At 35.4% G+C, this 16,586-nt stretch overlaps 2 protein-coding genes and 1 long non-coding RNA gene across 3 annotated transcripts; all 3 read right to left on the bottom strand.

The window, feature by feature from the left end:
* Positions 1-519: 519 nt before the first annotated feature.
* Positions 520-4,097, bottom strand: LOC140325325 (BPI fold-containing family B member 2-like). Its single transcript, XM_072403155.1, has 7 exons — positions 4,086-4,097; positions 3,154-3,321; positions 2,767-2,834; positions 2,629-2,680; positions 1,972-2,035; positions 1,545-1,621; positions 520-737 (listed from the first exon to the last, which is right to left on the bottom strand). Exons 1-7 carry the CDS (start codon positions 4,095-4,097, stop codon positions 696-698), a joined length of 483 nt encoding a protein of 160 aa, XP_072259256.1. The 3' UTR covers positions 520-695.
* Positions 4,098-4,147: 50 nt separating this feature from the next.
* Positions 4,148-6,605, bottom strand: LOC140327666 (uncharacterized). The gene is made up of 3 exons (XR_011920067.1): positions 6,544-6,605; positions 5,362-5,450; positions 4,148-4,189 (listed from the first exon to the last, which is right to left on the bottom strand). It is a non-coding gene; the product is annotated as an uncharacterized lncRNA (long non-coding RNA).
* A 754-nt stretch (positions 6,606-7,359) lies between these two features.
* LOC140327665 (BPI fold-containing family B member 3-like) lies at positions 7,360-9,642 on the bottom strand. Its single transcript, XM_072407035.1, has 4 exons — positions 9,564-9,642; positions 8,616-8,748; positions 8,172-8,276; positions 7,360-7,528 (listed from the first exon to the last, which is right to left on the bottom strand). Exons 1-4 carry the CDS (start codon positions 9,637-9,639, stop codon positions 7,375-7,377), a joined length of 468 nt encoding a protein of 155 aa, XP_072263136.1. The 5' UTR covers positions 9,640-9,642; the 3' UTR covers positions 7,360-7,374.
* Between the last annotated feature and the right edge of the window lie 6,944 nt (positions 9,643-16,586).

The following is a 16,586-nucleotide window of genomic DNA, read 5'->3' on the forward strand; positions in this document are numbered from 1 at the left end:
AACATGGGGGAACCCCTTTAAATAACCTTAAGCTTATATTTACCATGTACACAGTTCACAGTACATTGATGTGGTAGTCACTGGGAATAAAGTTTTTTCCATTGCTGGCCAATGGGAATAATTTAACCGTTAAAGATAGCCAAAACGATCATTAACCTTCCTAGCAGTAACCTCGGGGTAGGTAAACCTATGGGAAGGTTAGTAAATACAGCTTTACCTGATCCGCCGGCGTTCAGGGTCGTCCATCGCCGCAATCTCTGTCCTCTTCCTTCTTCCTCAGGCCGGCTTCTGCATCCGAAGAGTCACCGGGGAGATCCCGGTGACGTTGGTGCATGTGTACGTTGCCAGCGGGGCGAGGCAGGAAATTCAAAAAACATTTGTATTGCATTCAATGCAAAGTAACTGTATTAAATGCAATACATTGGATTTATATGTGTAAAATCAGTACATTGTTTTCAAGAACATTTATTTTACAGTATATATAATAGTATGAGTATAATATGTATTTTTTTTTTGCAGGTAGTTTTATTTAAAAAACAAAAACAAAACATCACCTGAGAGTGAAGGTATTGAAATAAAATCAATTACACTTTTTTTTTTTTTTTTTTTTAACAGTTATTGGTTTTTCCATTTTCCAGGAGATAAGGCTCCAACTCTGTGATTTGTAAATCAGTGACACCTCTTCCCAGCCTGATTTACTTGACATACTGAACATCACATGACACGACTGCATATTCCTGTAAAAGAAAAAGTAGGAGTTCAATGATTTTCATAAAAATATTACTGTGCTTTATGGGCCTTTTTAAAAGTAATAAGGAGTAGATATGAGTAATTGATGAAAAACATAATCTACTGGTGATCTAGAATCTTTTAGTGAATTATTTACTATCAATGACAGGAAGTGGTCCTAAAGAAGTTCAAGAAGTGTACAGTGTTTATAGGGCCCCCATTAAAGTAAAAGCTCTAACCTAAATGGCACATAGACCACCAGCTCTAAAGAGAACCATGGCCCTATGGTGGTATCAAAATGGGGATACCGATAAAGTAACTCCCTGCACCCTATTATACCATAGTCCTTATTAGTAAATGTTCATATTTATTTTTTAGTATCTAAAAAAGGAGGAATAGTGTTTCTCTATTGGGATAGTGGAGTGAAAAAGGCTAAGCCCCAGATTTCTCCAGCATCTGCCCCAAATTTGACCATTTTTAAATGATGTATCCACAATTTTAAATGTTTTAGGATCTTTAACAATGCGTTCTAATAAAGTTCTTTCCCTTTTCTAGCATATGTCCATTACTGAGCTAGGAAGATAAAAGGCAGGGTCATCATACCAAACAGGAATGAGGGAGCTTGTTAGTACCACAAGCTACTAAAATCTTGCATATTAGTGGTAAAACCCAGATCACATTCTGAGCTAAAACTTCAGACCCCAGACAGCTGCTGGTGGGTCTACAAGACATGTTGTTTAGGACATGTTGTTTTTTTCCTGGTGACCCACAAGAATATTTACACTAGAAGTATCTTTTTTTCATGTGTGGCTTACCTTTTTCACTTCTACGACTTCATGAATAAGATCAACATTTGGCAATGAAGGCAAGGTTACCCCAACGCTCATGTCAGCTGTAGAAATTACACAAGTTAGTACACCATTTAAAAATACAACAAAGTATGAAATATTTTAACATGATAAAGAATAGAAAAAAGGTGCCGAGAAAAGTAATTGTTTTACAACCTCAGATTCAGTTTGTAGAGAGAGAAGGATAAAAATATTACTGCTGTTCTGAGCATGTCATAGAAATCAACCCATGGTCCCATGGTGGGGCCTTCTAATAGCAAAGTGATGTGATTGAAGTGATGTCATAATACTATATATATTTATGATTTTATGCCTTATCATTTACTCAATCTCACATTTTGACTTTAAATTTCTCTGCTTAACGTTAACACAGTTAGCAATTTACTTTACTTACCATTTAGCTGAACCAAGTAGGCCTTAATAAAGATGTCACGCATGTACCCCTTTAGTACTGATGGCTAGCAGAGAAAAAAAAAAAAAAGTAAACAAAGTCATGGTTACTTTAAACGTTTCAGTCTGTTTTGTTTTTTTCTTTTTTTTTTTTTTACACTTTTTAAGTACTATTAACACTAATCCCGTCCACTTTCCAGTCTAACCTAAAACTTACAGAGACCTAATCTAATGTTTAGGAAGGCTCAAATTCATAAAAAACATAAAAATAAAAAAAGACATGACCCTTTGAATACCCTGACATTGCTATGGTACCCTATCCATCACAGAAGGTGTGGATAGTGCCAAAAAAGTAAGTACATCTTTATTGCATGGTCACTGTGGTAACCCACTGAGAGTCAAGGTGTCATCGACTAGTACCTAGCAGGGGTCTGCAAGTGAGGACAACACCATTTTCCCTCTTTCACACAGGATTGAGAAGCTCTACTGGAAGGATTCATTGTTTGAGTCTAACTGGAAGACTGGAAAGTAAAAAGCTTGAACCAAGTACATGGTAACAATCTAATAATTATAAAAATAAAGGTTAATTTATAATATTAATAAATTAAGTAAAACAGACATGCGTGCATTCTTTTGACATAAAAGAGGCTAAAGAACTTACACTGGTCTTGCACTTTCCAAAAGAGATTGAAGCCATTGCGATTTGAAGATCTCTATAAGCAGTGAAAATAAAAACACATTATTAACTGAATATGGGTATTAGTAGTGTTGATAACACTAGCAGACACAATTGGCTTACCCTTGCAGTCCTACAGATGTTGTGATCTTTCCTTTTGATACATCTAGCCTGGCAATCAGTTTAGCTCCCTGTTCAGACAAAGAAAAAGTCAATGCTTCAAAATGATATTTTATTAAGTATTGTTTATATGAGAATATAATGTTCAATAATTTTTTGCAAAAATACCTTATTTTTACTTTTATATTATAAAATATATTTTCCAGGTACAGAGAAAGATGTGGAAGGCTGAAAAGATAGGTACATACTATTTGTACTATAAAGTGAACCTATTACTTTGCCTGGAATGCACAAATTACCGGTTCATTTTTATCTTCCTTCTAACAAAGATTTGGAAAATCCCATGGTTGTTTTGCAAGATAGCAAGGTGTCTTAGGTGCCTCTACTCACCACATTGAGAGTCATTAGGTGCTGATTGCGTGAGGTTCCCGTCACTATGAACTCCACAACTGGAGTAACCTGAACTAACAGAAAGTTGGAGTCCAAAGTAACAATTGGTGTTTGAAAGAGTTCTATCTTTATGTTCACAGGAAGAGATTGCTTGTATTTCAGGTTTATCTGCAGTCAGAGAAAACATTTCACATTTTATTTTCACTTCAATTCACATCATGGTTTCACATAAAAATTCATATTTGCCAAAAAAGGTTAAAAAACTATGGTCATTGTTCTTTATATATTTTTAACCTAGTTGCAAAATTTTTTGGCCGCATATAGAGTGGGCCAAAACTTCTGGCAGAGTTTTGATTGCTGTCTGTATCACCACTGGGGATATTTTTCCCTAATTCTTGTCTCATTGACTCCATGTCCAAAAAAGAAGGTAGCACGTGATATTGGATCAGGCCATTAGAACAATTAAAACTCAATAGATGATCTGACTCTTATACACCATATGTTAAGTAAATTCATATCCTCACTTTGGCTGGTGTTGGCCCCCAACTATTATCACTAACACCTATTATCAACATACCAATTAGCTTGTTCCTTCCATGAAGTCCTACCCTTAACATTTAATTACCCCTGAGTAATACGTACCCCAACCCTTACCTGTGGAGTTAAAATAATCCTTTAATACCTAGCTGAAAGTGAACTTTTAAGTGATAATCTAAGTTCTACCCAACCCTTAACTTAATAATTGTCCAAATCAACATTTGAAATGAATTATGAAATATAATGGTGATAATTATTGTACAGTTTTAATCTTTTGATCACCAAACTAAACTGATTATTTTAAATAAAATAATAGCAAACCTACCAACTGCAATAATTTTAAATTGGATTCAGATTGACATGACTTGACATGATCTAAAGATTAGTTAAAACACTCTTCTATTCATGGTGCGATATGCTGAAGCTACAATATGTAATGAGATCAAAATATAAAAAAATTTGGTATTTCAACAACCTGCTTCTCTACCTCATACTCCACCTGAAAAAAATTATCAGTATAAACCTTATACATATAGTTGTGGGACAAACACATCAAGAATCAGTAAATGGTGATGGAGGTCTTGTGTAGATTATATTTAAGGCCCCATTAACGTTTGTTTTGTCCATCAACCTGAACAAAGATCAATAGGCAAATGATAAAGAAGAGTCTGCATTAACAAAAAATGCACCTCCACCCTTCATATGAAGCTCATGACAATGCTGATTGCTTGTTTCTGTATTGTTTCCCAACCATGTGTAAGTCCATCACTTGTTTTAAAAAATGGGTATGGTTGTATTGCTATGGTTGGCTGGACTGCCACTGGAAAACGGTCCCTATATAAAAATGTAGAGCTTTTCCAGGTTCTATCAAACATCTAGAAAAGATGAATCATGTTTTAGCAGTGCCCTACATTTTGCAGTATTTTCTTCTTTAAAAAATGTAAGTCAAATCCTAATATGTGAGTGCACCTATTTTGTATTTGTAACCTCTTTGTTTTATATTTGTAGTGTGAGATCATCCAGTCTAATGAGATGGTGACATCCAGTCTAATTTGGGGTGACATCTAGTGATATCACTAGTATGCTTCTCACTGTCCTCCCTTTTCCATCAGCAAAGGAAGATGCAGGTGTCAGCAAACTTTTTTGGCTACTAGGCCATTTTAGGAGGTCCAGAAGGCACACTAGGCCAGACTCTCTCTCGCGTCCCGTGCTGATGGCTCCGCCCCCACCAAGAATGCCCCTGAAGGGAAATCCCTCTCTTCACAATGCATACAGAGGGGATGGTGTGTCCCCTTACCCCAAGGGCGGAGGTGTTAATACTGGCCGCGGTACAAAGGGAAGGGAGGCATAACAAGGAGGCTCAAGAGCCAAGGGTTGCTGACCCCTTCTGGTCGGGATTGGGCCAGATCGCCCAGGGGGCCGTTAGGCAAAAACGGACTAAAGGCTAGGCTGTATCTGGCCTATAAGCTGGAGTTTGCCAACCCCTGATCTAATGCATAGAGCCCACTAACAATACTGGTGGATACCCTTTCTACCTGCTTCTTTTTTGAGCATGGATTTTACAATACAGGTCCTGTTTAAAAAAAAGATAATATGTTATAAGTCAGTCTTTTGAAAATAAAGGGTGGTATGTGAAGTGTATATCAGTTGCATACAAACAGAACAACTTACATTCATAATCAAATCCATGTAATCTCCTGTCACCACTGGAGGACTGGGCATGGTGTAGTGTACGCCAAGGTTCCCACTCACAGATGCACCTTTCAAGAAAATTATGGGAAGAGATATGCAGCTCATCTTCAAGTTTACATATTTATATGTGTATAAGCACTGGGTGGTTTTCATAGGGGTTTCAGTTATGGGGATCCCACATGCAATAGGCCTGATTTATTAAAGCTCTTCAAGAATGGAGAAAGCAGACTATCATGTGTGAACCTAGGTGATCCAGGTAACCTGAAATAGATTTATTGAAACCATTTCTATTAACTTGGTTTCCTTGAGGAAATCCAATCCAGGTTTGCTGGAACACCTAGGTTCTCCCATGATAGTCCATCTTGTGCAGTCTTGGATTGGAGAGCTTTAATACATCAGGTCCCTTGGTTTATTCAATAAGACAGAGGAAATACACATCAGTTATAATCCATCAGTAATTCATTTTAACTTATTAAATATAAACCTTATAAATCATCTTTCAGATTCCTTTAGTATACTGCTGGAAATGAGATAAAGTCTTTTGGTGACCCATGCTGGTCTATTGGGCTAAAAGTAAGATCAGTGCAGGTCACTAGAAAAATTCATATGAATTTCCAGGATGTATGGATGCTTATAAAGTGAAATCATCCTAACAAACATATTGATGGTTTCATGATCTGTTTTATGATAATATAGCACAGGAATATTTATGAACCGGGGCAAGAATAAGAAATGTGTGTATAGGAATAGCATATCATTACAAGTATACAAAAAAAGTCATGCTGACCAGCAAAAATAATAAAGCCTTTTTTAAAAAAAAAAATCAAATATCACATTTACTATAATTTTCTATATTCTTAAAGGTTCTTCTTTCTCTCAATCTTGCACAGCACAGGAGCGAGATCAGGTGATAATATAGCACAGGAATATTTATGAACTGGGGCCAGAATAAGAAGTGTGTATAGGTAAAGCATATCATTACAAGTATACAAAAAAAGTCATACTGACCAGTATAACTGTATTAAAACCTTTTTTTTTTAAATATTCCACTAAATTTATTCCAATTGTCCCTAAAGGTTCACAGGAGCGAGATCGGGTGACGTTTCTTCCTAAAAATTAAACAAAAAGTGCTCCTATGTTAGGTTTTCAGATATTACTTACCGACCAACATGCCAAGGTTTGCGTTGAATCCCATGAAAACATTTGATACTGATACACAAAGCTGTAGGGTAAAAAAATTAACCTTGATTACAAGTTTGATTCCAAAGCACCCAAATGAAAACTCATTGTAGTTCTAAAAATCAACTGCAAAAAAAAAATCTTTATCAGCATAGCTTTTTTATGCTGGTAGTATATCTTTGTATTTCTGTGTTTATGAATACTCTGGCTTCTTGGGTATTCCTTTTGAAAATACTTAAGGACCAGTTTACACAGAAGGTGAGATTTAACTATTGCGTTTTCACCACAAGTAACAGGGGTCCCCAGCAGACTTTTAAAGAACAGTTGTTTTTGCCTAGCCATAAGGAATTATTGGGAGTGGTTGACAACGACCAGATGACTACCCACCCAAACTAATAGGAGCAATGTGATTGGGCTGTTCTGCTGTTGCCTGGTGGCTGCTAGGTTGCCACTTAGATAATATAAGTTTAATTATGTGTATTAACTATACATAATAGACCCAAAGGACTACTTTAGGGCCTTAGGGCCAGGTTGCGTCCAATCCATTTCTGAAACTGGCATTACTCAAATTATTGCTATGTTGAATATTATGTTTGCAGGTTTGCAATAAAATGGGATAATAACTAACAGTACAGTGCAACTTCCTATAACCCTATGAAATGGTTAGCCATCAATAACCCTTGATGGCTAACTAAGCCATCAAGTATGGCTTAGTTAGCCAGGGTTATCCCTAAGGAAGAATTATTGTAAGAAAAAAATAATGGCTGAAAGATAATGTCTTGAACGAGTGTAAAAGTTATCATAATAACATTCCTACCCAAGGGGTCCAGCTGTGATTTTTATGTCTCCTAGCGCAGACTTGCAAGCTGAAACACTGAGGATAGGCAGACCTCTATCTGTTCTGGTGACTCTCATATCTGCAAGGACACCAGCTCCTGCTTTGATAGTAATGTCTCCAACAAGGGCTCTAGAAAAACCACAATACCAATTAAATAAAAACAAACTTTCCATACACAAATATTTTTATTGCACAAGCCCCCATTCTGATGGATAGTTTAAATAAGACATTTAATTTCACTGCATCTGTTTTAAACACAGAACTTGTTAAGGTACATTTTAAAAGTAGAGAAGCACCATATATAAGTGAATATGACTCAACCCAAATATAAACCAAGGTACCTTATTTTACCTAAAAAAGATCAGTTTATACTTGAGTATATACAGTAATAAAATGCCTTTCAGTTTTTTTTTTTTTTATTCGGGTTGTATTGCTGTCTGTACCCCTTTTGGGAAATGACACCTTGTCTATTTCTCCAGGTAACTAAATGATGAGAAATCCAAAGTTTTAAGTTTGTCAGTGAAACAGGGGAGGGGATTGTTACTCTAGTGACAACTAGTAAAGACAGCAAATAAACATGAAAGTTTTGAGCATTTCTTCTTCTATCCAAAAAATAAAAACACTACTGGATAGAAATATCGAGTACTGTAATTTTGGTAAGGCAAATTATATCCATACTGATTTATCTGTAAAATGCATAATACGAGTATAACAGTATAATAAATAGGTACAATAAGGACTTTTTGGCATTTACTCAGTTACAACAACTTACACATTCCCACGAATATGAAAACCGGTGTCTATAGAAACTTGAATACCACTATTGGGATCCATTTTCACATTGATCTCAGGGAGTCTGACTTCCAGGATTTGTACTCTGTGTTTGTGAAATAGGAAAACAATGTTACATAGACATGATCTCTAGCTTTTATTTATTTTTTAGTTTTAGTAATATAAACTAATTCATATAGCCTTATTAACTGACATGAATTAGACTGTATCTTAGTAGACTGCTAACGATGTCTTGATTTGTGTAGATATATGATATCAACCAATGTGTGTTAAAAAAAAAAATGAAACAATTTTTTGAGGTCCTTTGCATGCCTGCAAATCAATAAGCCTGTCCAACATATGTGGTTTAGGGCATACCTGCATCTTGTGTTCATACAGATCCTAGTTGCATATGGAAGGTAGATATATAAATAAATATACCTACCCTGCAAGCTTTACAACATTGTCCACAAGTCCAAGTCCGAGACCAAGTATACCTCTGTTTCCTCCATTGATAATAGATGGAATGGAAATGATTCCCAAAGCCTTTTGAAGAGGTCTCTTCTGGGTCTGGCAAGCTACATAAACACAAAGTTCATAAAACATATTATACTAAGCCCTTATGAAAAAAAATAGATGGGCTGGTATTCTTAAAGTGCTTCTGAAATGAACACTTATGGTTTTACCTTTTCTAAATGACTGACCTAGAGGACATATGTGGATCAAGAGAGTGAATCTTATTTACATAGTTTTTAGGGTACAGTTTTTTTAATAGTGATATTACTAGTATAATGTACTTTGCACCCCTGCAACCTTTTTTCAGCCACCTACAACGGAGAAAAAACCCAGTATTTCGGGTAAAGGGTAGCATGAAATGAATTCCCTTTCCCCCTACTTGGTACTTGGCCACTGGCTGCTAAGGCATCTGCAGCTGACAATGGCCATGTAGTGAGAGTTCTTAGCCTCAGAGTTTAGCTTTTAGGACTCTCAAGGTAAAGTAGGATAACGTAAAAGAAGCTGCTGGGACTGGTAATAAAGTAAATGTTTTTCTCATCCATGATTAAAATTCCCCACCAATAAATAAATATTGTGCAGCTTTCTAAAAGGTTTCTTACTTAGGTACTTTATACCTAGCAGATAAGTCAGTGGTAGTCACCTGACTAGTTGGTGAAGATCCCATGTATGGACCCTTATATCACCAAAACATTGTATTCTATATAATATAATCTACAATGCTACAGAGGAATGTTAGAGCTTGATGACATACTGCAAGAGATACTCAGAGACTGCAAGAATGCTATATACAGGGTTGTATTTCAAGCTGCAGCATCAACATCCTAATATACAAAATGCTCCTTTACGTAACAGGAGAGTACAATAGTACAACTCTTACCATACTCCATAGCTTCTTGTTTTACTCGTAGGACCATTTTACTAGGCGTGCTCTTCATTGGAGAGACCCACAGCATAGCCAGCATTAATCTGTAAACTGTAAAGCAATATTCTTCTTTTACCTGTGATTCAGTATTCAGTTCTCTCCTGCGGCTGATGACTGCAGGGTGTTTGACAGACTTCACAGCATTTTATATTTGATACTTAGTATGTAAATAATCTAAAAGGTAAATATGTGGCTACAAAGTGCCAAAGCACAGCAAGGGTGTGACTTTTTAAAAAATATTAAATGTTTTGATACATCTTAAGAACAGATGAATTCACAGAACCTAAAGTACACTCATGGGTGTAACGTTTGAAAATATGCACAGTATTTACTTAGTGTCAACGTTATTTTTTCTCATGAAGGGTTAGCAGAGATACAGCACATAAATATATATACATTTTGCTTAGGAGATTCAGAAGAAATACAATGGCAATCTGGAGTGGATACAAATATAATATAAGTTTAAATCTCTCTACATCCAGTATGCTCCAGGATTTGTTGGCAGTGGCAAAAAGGTCATTAAAGTTCCTTATGTTTCCCAAATTATTTAGTGGTAACATGTAGTAAAATGTGTGTTAAACTGTATATAAGGATATGGGATTGTAATGTATAAAAAAATGGCACATTAGATTGTGATACCATTAAAGTTACCCAAAATCTATCTAAAGATTTTTTTTTAATAAACATAACACTAAAATCTCTATTTATTGCACAGTGCTATGTTGGCACTTTATAAAAGCAGTTTATTAATAATTAAATCATTACAAATGTATATTAATCATTATTAGTGCACACAAACACAGCACAACTAACACTTTTCATACTAACTAAAAAATAAAACTTTTTGAGGTTAAAGATAACTAATATTTTTAAACTTTGCCTGTTTGTCAAGACAACAAAAATCTAAGGAATGAATAATTGTAAATATGTGACCTATGCTACACACCATGGTTTTGGCATCACTCCTACCTTTTACCTTGTGCTGCTATTCAAACATAGACAAAGGCCAACCATGAATTTGAATAAAACATTTTTCATTTGGTTTGGTTTTGCCATACCCAAACAAATGCTCATGTATTTTGGAGGGATTTCTTCCTGTTGTGTCTTTATACATATGTGTAAATAAGTAGCACAGAAAAATTGCCACCAACCAGAATACAGACAGCAACAAATGTTTTACAAAATGTTCTTACAGTTCTGATTTTATCCTAAAAAACCACATAATTCAGCCTCCTAAATATTATCAACCCATCCTTCATCCACTACAAATAATGCAGTTTAAAATTAAAGCTTATTATATGGGCTATAGTTCCTTGAATATTAATAAAAAGACAAAACTCTTTAAATATAAACAGTTCAAAAATATAAAATAAAATAAACACATAGACAAAACACAAACACACATAAACACATAGATAAATACATGTTTTATACAGTTAATTCCCATTAAACATCATTGGAGTCTTTGGATTGGTCCTAGAATACTGATTGGGGAATTCAATATGTATGGAATTATGATTAATATTAAGTATATTGTTCAATATAATATGAATAATAATTCAATATATAGCAATTCCTCCTTTAAGTTCTGAGGAAGTCATCAGCGAAGGTGTTAACTCACAATTCCATCTAAAAAGATTTTATTATATGCAGAATATGCAGGAAAATAGTTACATAACACAAATATAAATGCAAAATATAACTGTATTACAAACCAGGCCTACAAACAATAGTGACCCTCCTTTAGCCAGAACTATTGTGTGCCTCCTCTCCATGGGGTACACCCCTCCAGTCTTCTTCCTTCTGTCTTTCTTACTCTTTGTTGTGTAATGCATCTCCCCAGTTTCATATCTTTATCATCATAAATCATGATGAGTCTTTCCCCTAAAACTGGTTTGTCAACACTACTGGCCATACTAAGCCGGATAATTAGATTCATGAATTTCAATTGTTCCTTTCAAATGTGGCATTAAAAACACTGGATTTTTGAGGTTGCTCCCCAATAAATAATGGTTCTGAAAAGCTGACTGAGGCAGAAAGGCAGAAAAACTTGTTTGGACACAAAGGAACTACTAACAAAAACTAGAAACTGGACAACACAAACGATATTCTATTACAGGTTTTAATATATGCAATGTAACTTACAAAGGTATATGATTTAATTAATATTTGACCATATTCTGAAAATCTTTCAGCTATAACATTGATAAATAAATATAACAATTGGGGATTTCGTCATCTTCCATATTTGTATAACATATAACATATTAATAACTAAAGCCATTTCTGCTCTCGTACATATATATCATTTTGTCATTACTAAAAGAGAAAACAAAATATCAATACACTGTCTTTTTGGTTTTTGGAACAAACTATCTCTTCGTTTGGCAATGATGTTATTTTGCAAAAATTGTTTTATTTCATTAATGTAAACTATAAAAAAAAAACTGAAAACATTTTTTTTATCTGTATTAGTTTTACTGTAAAAAGACGTTTGCATTTTATTTTATAATTTGTCCTATTTAAAACCACTCTTAAATTGCATTTTTTTTTCAAATGCATGCACAATTGCATAAGCATGCAAAATAATTTTAATATATAATAATTTATGACCATTAGGGAACCAGTAAAAAGGTCCAGTGCCACATCCATAAATTACTCAGAATATCTAACAAATTCCAAAATTGGACTATAAAGGCACCTTCAACAATTTTTCCACATCTTTCACTCTTTCAAAAATGGTATTAAAACAATATGTTCTTATATTCTAAAAACAGGAATGCATTGATCAGAATGTGTTTTAGTGTACATTGAGTCTTAAAAAAACTAGTCAACACATTTCACAAAATCTGCTTCCTGAGGAAGAATGAGGCTGATAAACCAATGTTTAAACATCATTGTATCCCTGTTTTTAGAATATAATAAATTATTTTTTTTTTAAAAGAATGCTATTTTTGAAAGAATAGAAGATGTGGTGTACTATTTGGAGGTGCCTCTTAGGTCCAAAATATGATTTTTTTTGGATATGCACAGTTTTTTTTTCAATTTTGCAGCACTAAAATGTTTTTAACAAAAACAAATAAAACAACAAAATGACAATTGAAAAAAAATACAATTATAGAAAGGGACAAAAGGGAAGGAATCAGTTAATTAGAGCCAAATAATTCGAGCCAATTTGGTAATGAACACTGCGATTATCTATAGCAATGATCATTCATGGAAGAATCACTTTATTATATGCACATGCATGCATAAAAGAAGTCTAAAACAACATGAATACACTATGTTGAAAAAATCAAGTGGTCAAATAACAATTCCATGAGCACAATTTTATTACAATTAGTTGTATATGATAGCTCAGTCTTCCTCTTTTAGGAAATGTTATTATAGTTTTCCTTATTATTATCTGAGATAAAGTTTACTTAGATTATATTATGATCCAATCCCATATCAAATGTATAATTCAACTCTAATACGAATGTTGTTTTGAACCAGATAATCAATAAAGTAAAAAATCTAAACTGTATACACCACCCCCTAACAACTAACAACTGTCCTAAGATAAATTAGTGGAATAGTTCAGTGCTTATCAACACCAAAGGTAAATTGTGGCTATGCTTTAATTAAACAGATTTCTGACTTCATACAGGGAGGTTATTATTTATTTAAACGCTTAGCCGCCTAAAGAACTAACAATGAATGTGTACTAGTAAATTTTGAATGGCATATCTGTTTAAATTGGCATTTGGAAAGATCCCTACACTTAAGATCTCTATCTACTGGGAGTAAGAAGTCAAAGTGGATTTAAATTTTATATTTACACCCAATCTCATATACATTTTACCATGCTAATATCATTTTAAAGGTTTTCTTCAACAATGTAAAGTACTGCAGTTCTACCTTCAGTTTTGCACACTTGTACCAGCTCCTCTCTTTTATTGAAACTGTATAATTTGAATATATTGCCCATTGGGGCTTCTAACAGTGTACATTAGAACCTGCATCATGTCAGGGTCACCTAACTTTCTGGCTGATGGCCTCAAATGTGTTGGCTGTGTTTGTTGCTGTTGGACATTGGAACGACTTTTACAAGTGGTTTGGTGTTCTATTCTATATCAGTTTGTTGGACCCTAGGCTGGGATTCTAGATTAGGGTGTCTATTAGGAGTGCAGTGTTCCCAGAGCCATTGTGCTGTGAAGAATATACGTGCTACGTGCGATTTGAGACTCAAGTTTGCACCTTTTTCATATCTGTTTCCTTATTATTTTTACTTAGTATTTCTATAGCACCATTATATTACACAGCTCTGTACAAAGACCATGGTCATGTCACTAACTGTCCCTCAAAGGTACTCACATTATAGTGTGCCTACCTTAGTCATTTATCTTTAATACAGTCTAAGGGCAATTTTGGCAGGTAACCAAATAACCTAACTGCATGTTTTTGGGATGTGGAAGGAAACCAGAGTACCCAGAGGAAACCCACACAGACAGGGTGAAAACCTGCAAACTCCATGCAGGTAGTGTCCTGGCCAAGATTCAAACCTGAGACCTCGCGTTACAAAGGCCAGAGCGCTTACCTCTAGGCCACCATACAGCCTTATCTAAAGCCTTAGATTTTATTACCCAATTTTTTCACTCCATTTAGGATGGAAGGCATTGGTTCTAGGCCTACCCTGAGGTCTGGAGGGAGGATGTACAGCTAATAAGCCACTTCCCTGCTTTAGGGCTGTGTTTGGGGGAATCTCTTTGACCATGTACTTGGTGGTCAGCTTTGGGTGACCACAAGGAAAGGGGTCTATTGGGCTTTGGCTAAGTGGAGAATGCTCTGCCACTTGCTCACCAGTATTGTACACATTTTCCATTGACAGGAAAAAATATTAATTTTTATCACTTTCTGGCCCAGTAACAATAGTAAAACATGATGTGATGGGTAAAGTTTTAATATGTTCTAATGATGCCATGGCTAGTAAATATTAGGGCCTGTTTGCTAAGTGTTCCCCACTTACATCTATAATTGTGTTTATTGGTACCGCTCAGTTCCATTTTGGAAGCAGAGAGTTATGAGTAACAGGGCAGTTTTGATCCCCATGGTGATTACATTTTAGAGGATGTTAGTGACAAGTGTCCCCCACTTACGCCCACATTTTCATTTTCATTTACACCTCTACATTCCAGAGAAACTGGAGCTTAAAGAAGGGAAAAGAAGAGGGTAGCATAGTATGACAGTTAAAATTTTGTGGGAGGTAGGCACAGATTTGGGGGCTATACCTCAATGCTCCTTGCTATATAACTGGCCCCAGGGGTTACCAGTTTGCATTTTCAATTAAGGGCACCTAGGCACATTTGCTTTTCAAAACAGCAACCACAAGTTTTTTTCTGAAAATTTCAAGGTATTATATGACAAGCAGCCTTCACACACTGCTATTTCATTGTGCTGCTGATGACGTTATTCTACATGCCCCTTGGGTAGCTTGATTTCCTGAGGCAGCTAAATATTAAAAAACTTTAGGTGTTCTGCCATCATGTCTGCTGCAATATTTATGGCTGCTATGCCTTTCCTCATGTTGTTATCAGTTGTGTAACATCCCCAAAGCTGAATTGTCATGTGGCTGAGGATGGGGAGAGAGGTGCGGGGGGTGGGGGATAGCTGAACAAATAGGTGCCCCTCATTACAATGGCACCCTAGTTTACAGCTTAGGTGGCCTTATGAGAAATACGGCCCTGTCCTTGCCCCATAATGGACACAGAAAACAATGCAAAACTTGACTTATAGCGTAAACACTTAACAAAAGTTAAACAAAGGTAAAACTTTAGCTTTTGATAATCTTACTTTTTTAAATGCGTTTAAAGGGGAACATTGTAATGTATTACAGCATGTTACACCATGTGTGGTGAGATAGAAAACATTTACATTTTGAGTTGAAAAGCATGCCATACCAGATATTAGTTCTTAATTGAATTTTAAATGCATTCTGAAAGTTTCGCTGACTTGGTCTTTTTTATGTATTCTTTTCTTCCTCCAGAACAGCATAGCCAGTTACTGTATATAAGGCATTTAGCTGGTATTATAAAAATCAGCTTTTCCTGCTTTTCTGCTTCACGCTTCCTTTACCAGTAGCCATGTGAATGTGATGCTTTTGGTTTTGTGATCTCTGGGAAGAAGAATTCAGATGTCTGATGTCGTCTCTCAGGGGAGTTCCTATGATCATTTGACAAATGGTTTTGTTAGTTGCTTTTATTGCTATTTTGCCATTTATCTGTATTTCCTAATAATCAGTTCAGTTAGTGATATGACTATGGACTTTGTAAAGTGATGTGTAATTTGTCGGCACTTCGTGAATACTGTGTAATAATAATAATATATAGCATTGCACAACAATAAATTTGGAAATCTGCTTTTGCTGTAGTTCTGGTACTTAAACAGTAGATGGAGGTATCATATCCCTATGCAATAAACAATGACAATTGTAGTGCCCATACTGTACATTACAGTTCAAAAGACAGCCTAAAATTATCTGAAGGTAAAAACATTTTTGAGAGGAATCGCTGTAACCAAAACAGGTGTCCCTCATTGGAATGTATTGGACCACTGCAGAGAGACTAATGCTTACACACAGAGACCAAGGGTGCATCTCTGCAGCATGGTGGCAGAAATAGGCTTTAAAATATAAAGTTTTGTGTTATTAAAGGGGACTGGATCAGGTGGTAGGGAGGCATTTGCCCCTGAGCTTTTTATGGCCGAAGGAAGGAGGGGTAGGTAGTACTGTGCTAATGCTGAGAAATGGCTGCAAATTTGAAGAAGCACTGTCTTTCCAGCCTGCCCCAAATGTCTTCCTATAGTATATCCCTGTGTGCAGAGGTTATTTCTCTATGCAGGAAAAGGGGCTGGGAATCTAGAAAGTGAAGGGAGCTGGGAATAATTTCCAACATATTGGATCTACAAAATACAGAGTATGATCATGAAACCCTCCTTATA

This window comes from Pyxicephalus adspersus, chromosome 3 (assembly GCF_032062135.1).
Source record: "Pyxicephalus adspersus chromosome 3, UCB_Pads_2.0, whole genome shotgun sequence".
Taxonomy (NCBI): Eukaryota; Metazoa; Chordata; class Amphibia; order Anura; family Pyxicephalidae; genus Pyxicephalus; species Pyxicephalus adspersus.

What these genes read in the sequence shown, in the direction of transcription:
- LOC140325325 (XM_072403155.1), bottom strand. An exon ending in ACCTAATGACTCTCAATGTG is followed by an intron (nt 2,835 to 3,153) that starts GTGAGTAGAGGC and finishes TTGTCTGAACAG; the next exon opens with GGAGCTAAACTGATTGCCAG. An exon ending in ACATCTGTAGGACTGCAAGG is followed by an intron (nt 2,681 to 2,766) that starts GTAAGCCAATTG and finishes CACTGCTTATAG; the next exon opens with AGATCTTCAAATCGCAATGG.
- LOC140327665 (XM_072407035.1), bottom strand. Translation starts at nt 9,639, where the DNA reads ATGCTGTGGGTCTCTCCAATGAAGAGCACGCCTAGTAAAATGGTCCTA. An exon ending in ACAAGAAGCTATGGAGTATG is followed by an intron (nt 8,749 to 9,563) that starts GTAAGAGTTGTA and finishes GTGTTTATGTAG; the next exon opens with CTTGCCAGACCCAGAAGAGA. An exon ending in AATGTTGTAAAGCTTGCAGG is followed by an intron (nt 8,277 to 8,615) that starts GTAGGTATATTT and finishes TCACAAACACAG; the next exon opens with AGTACAAATCCTGGAAGTCA.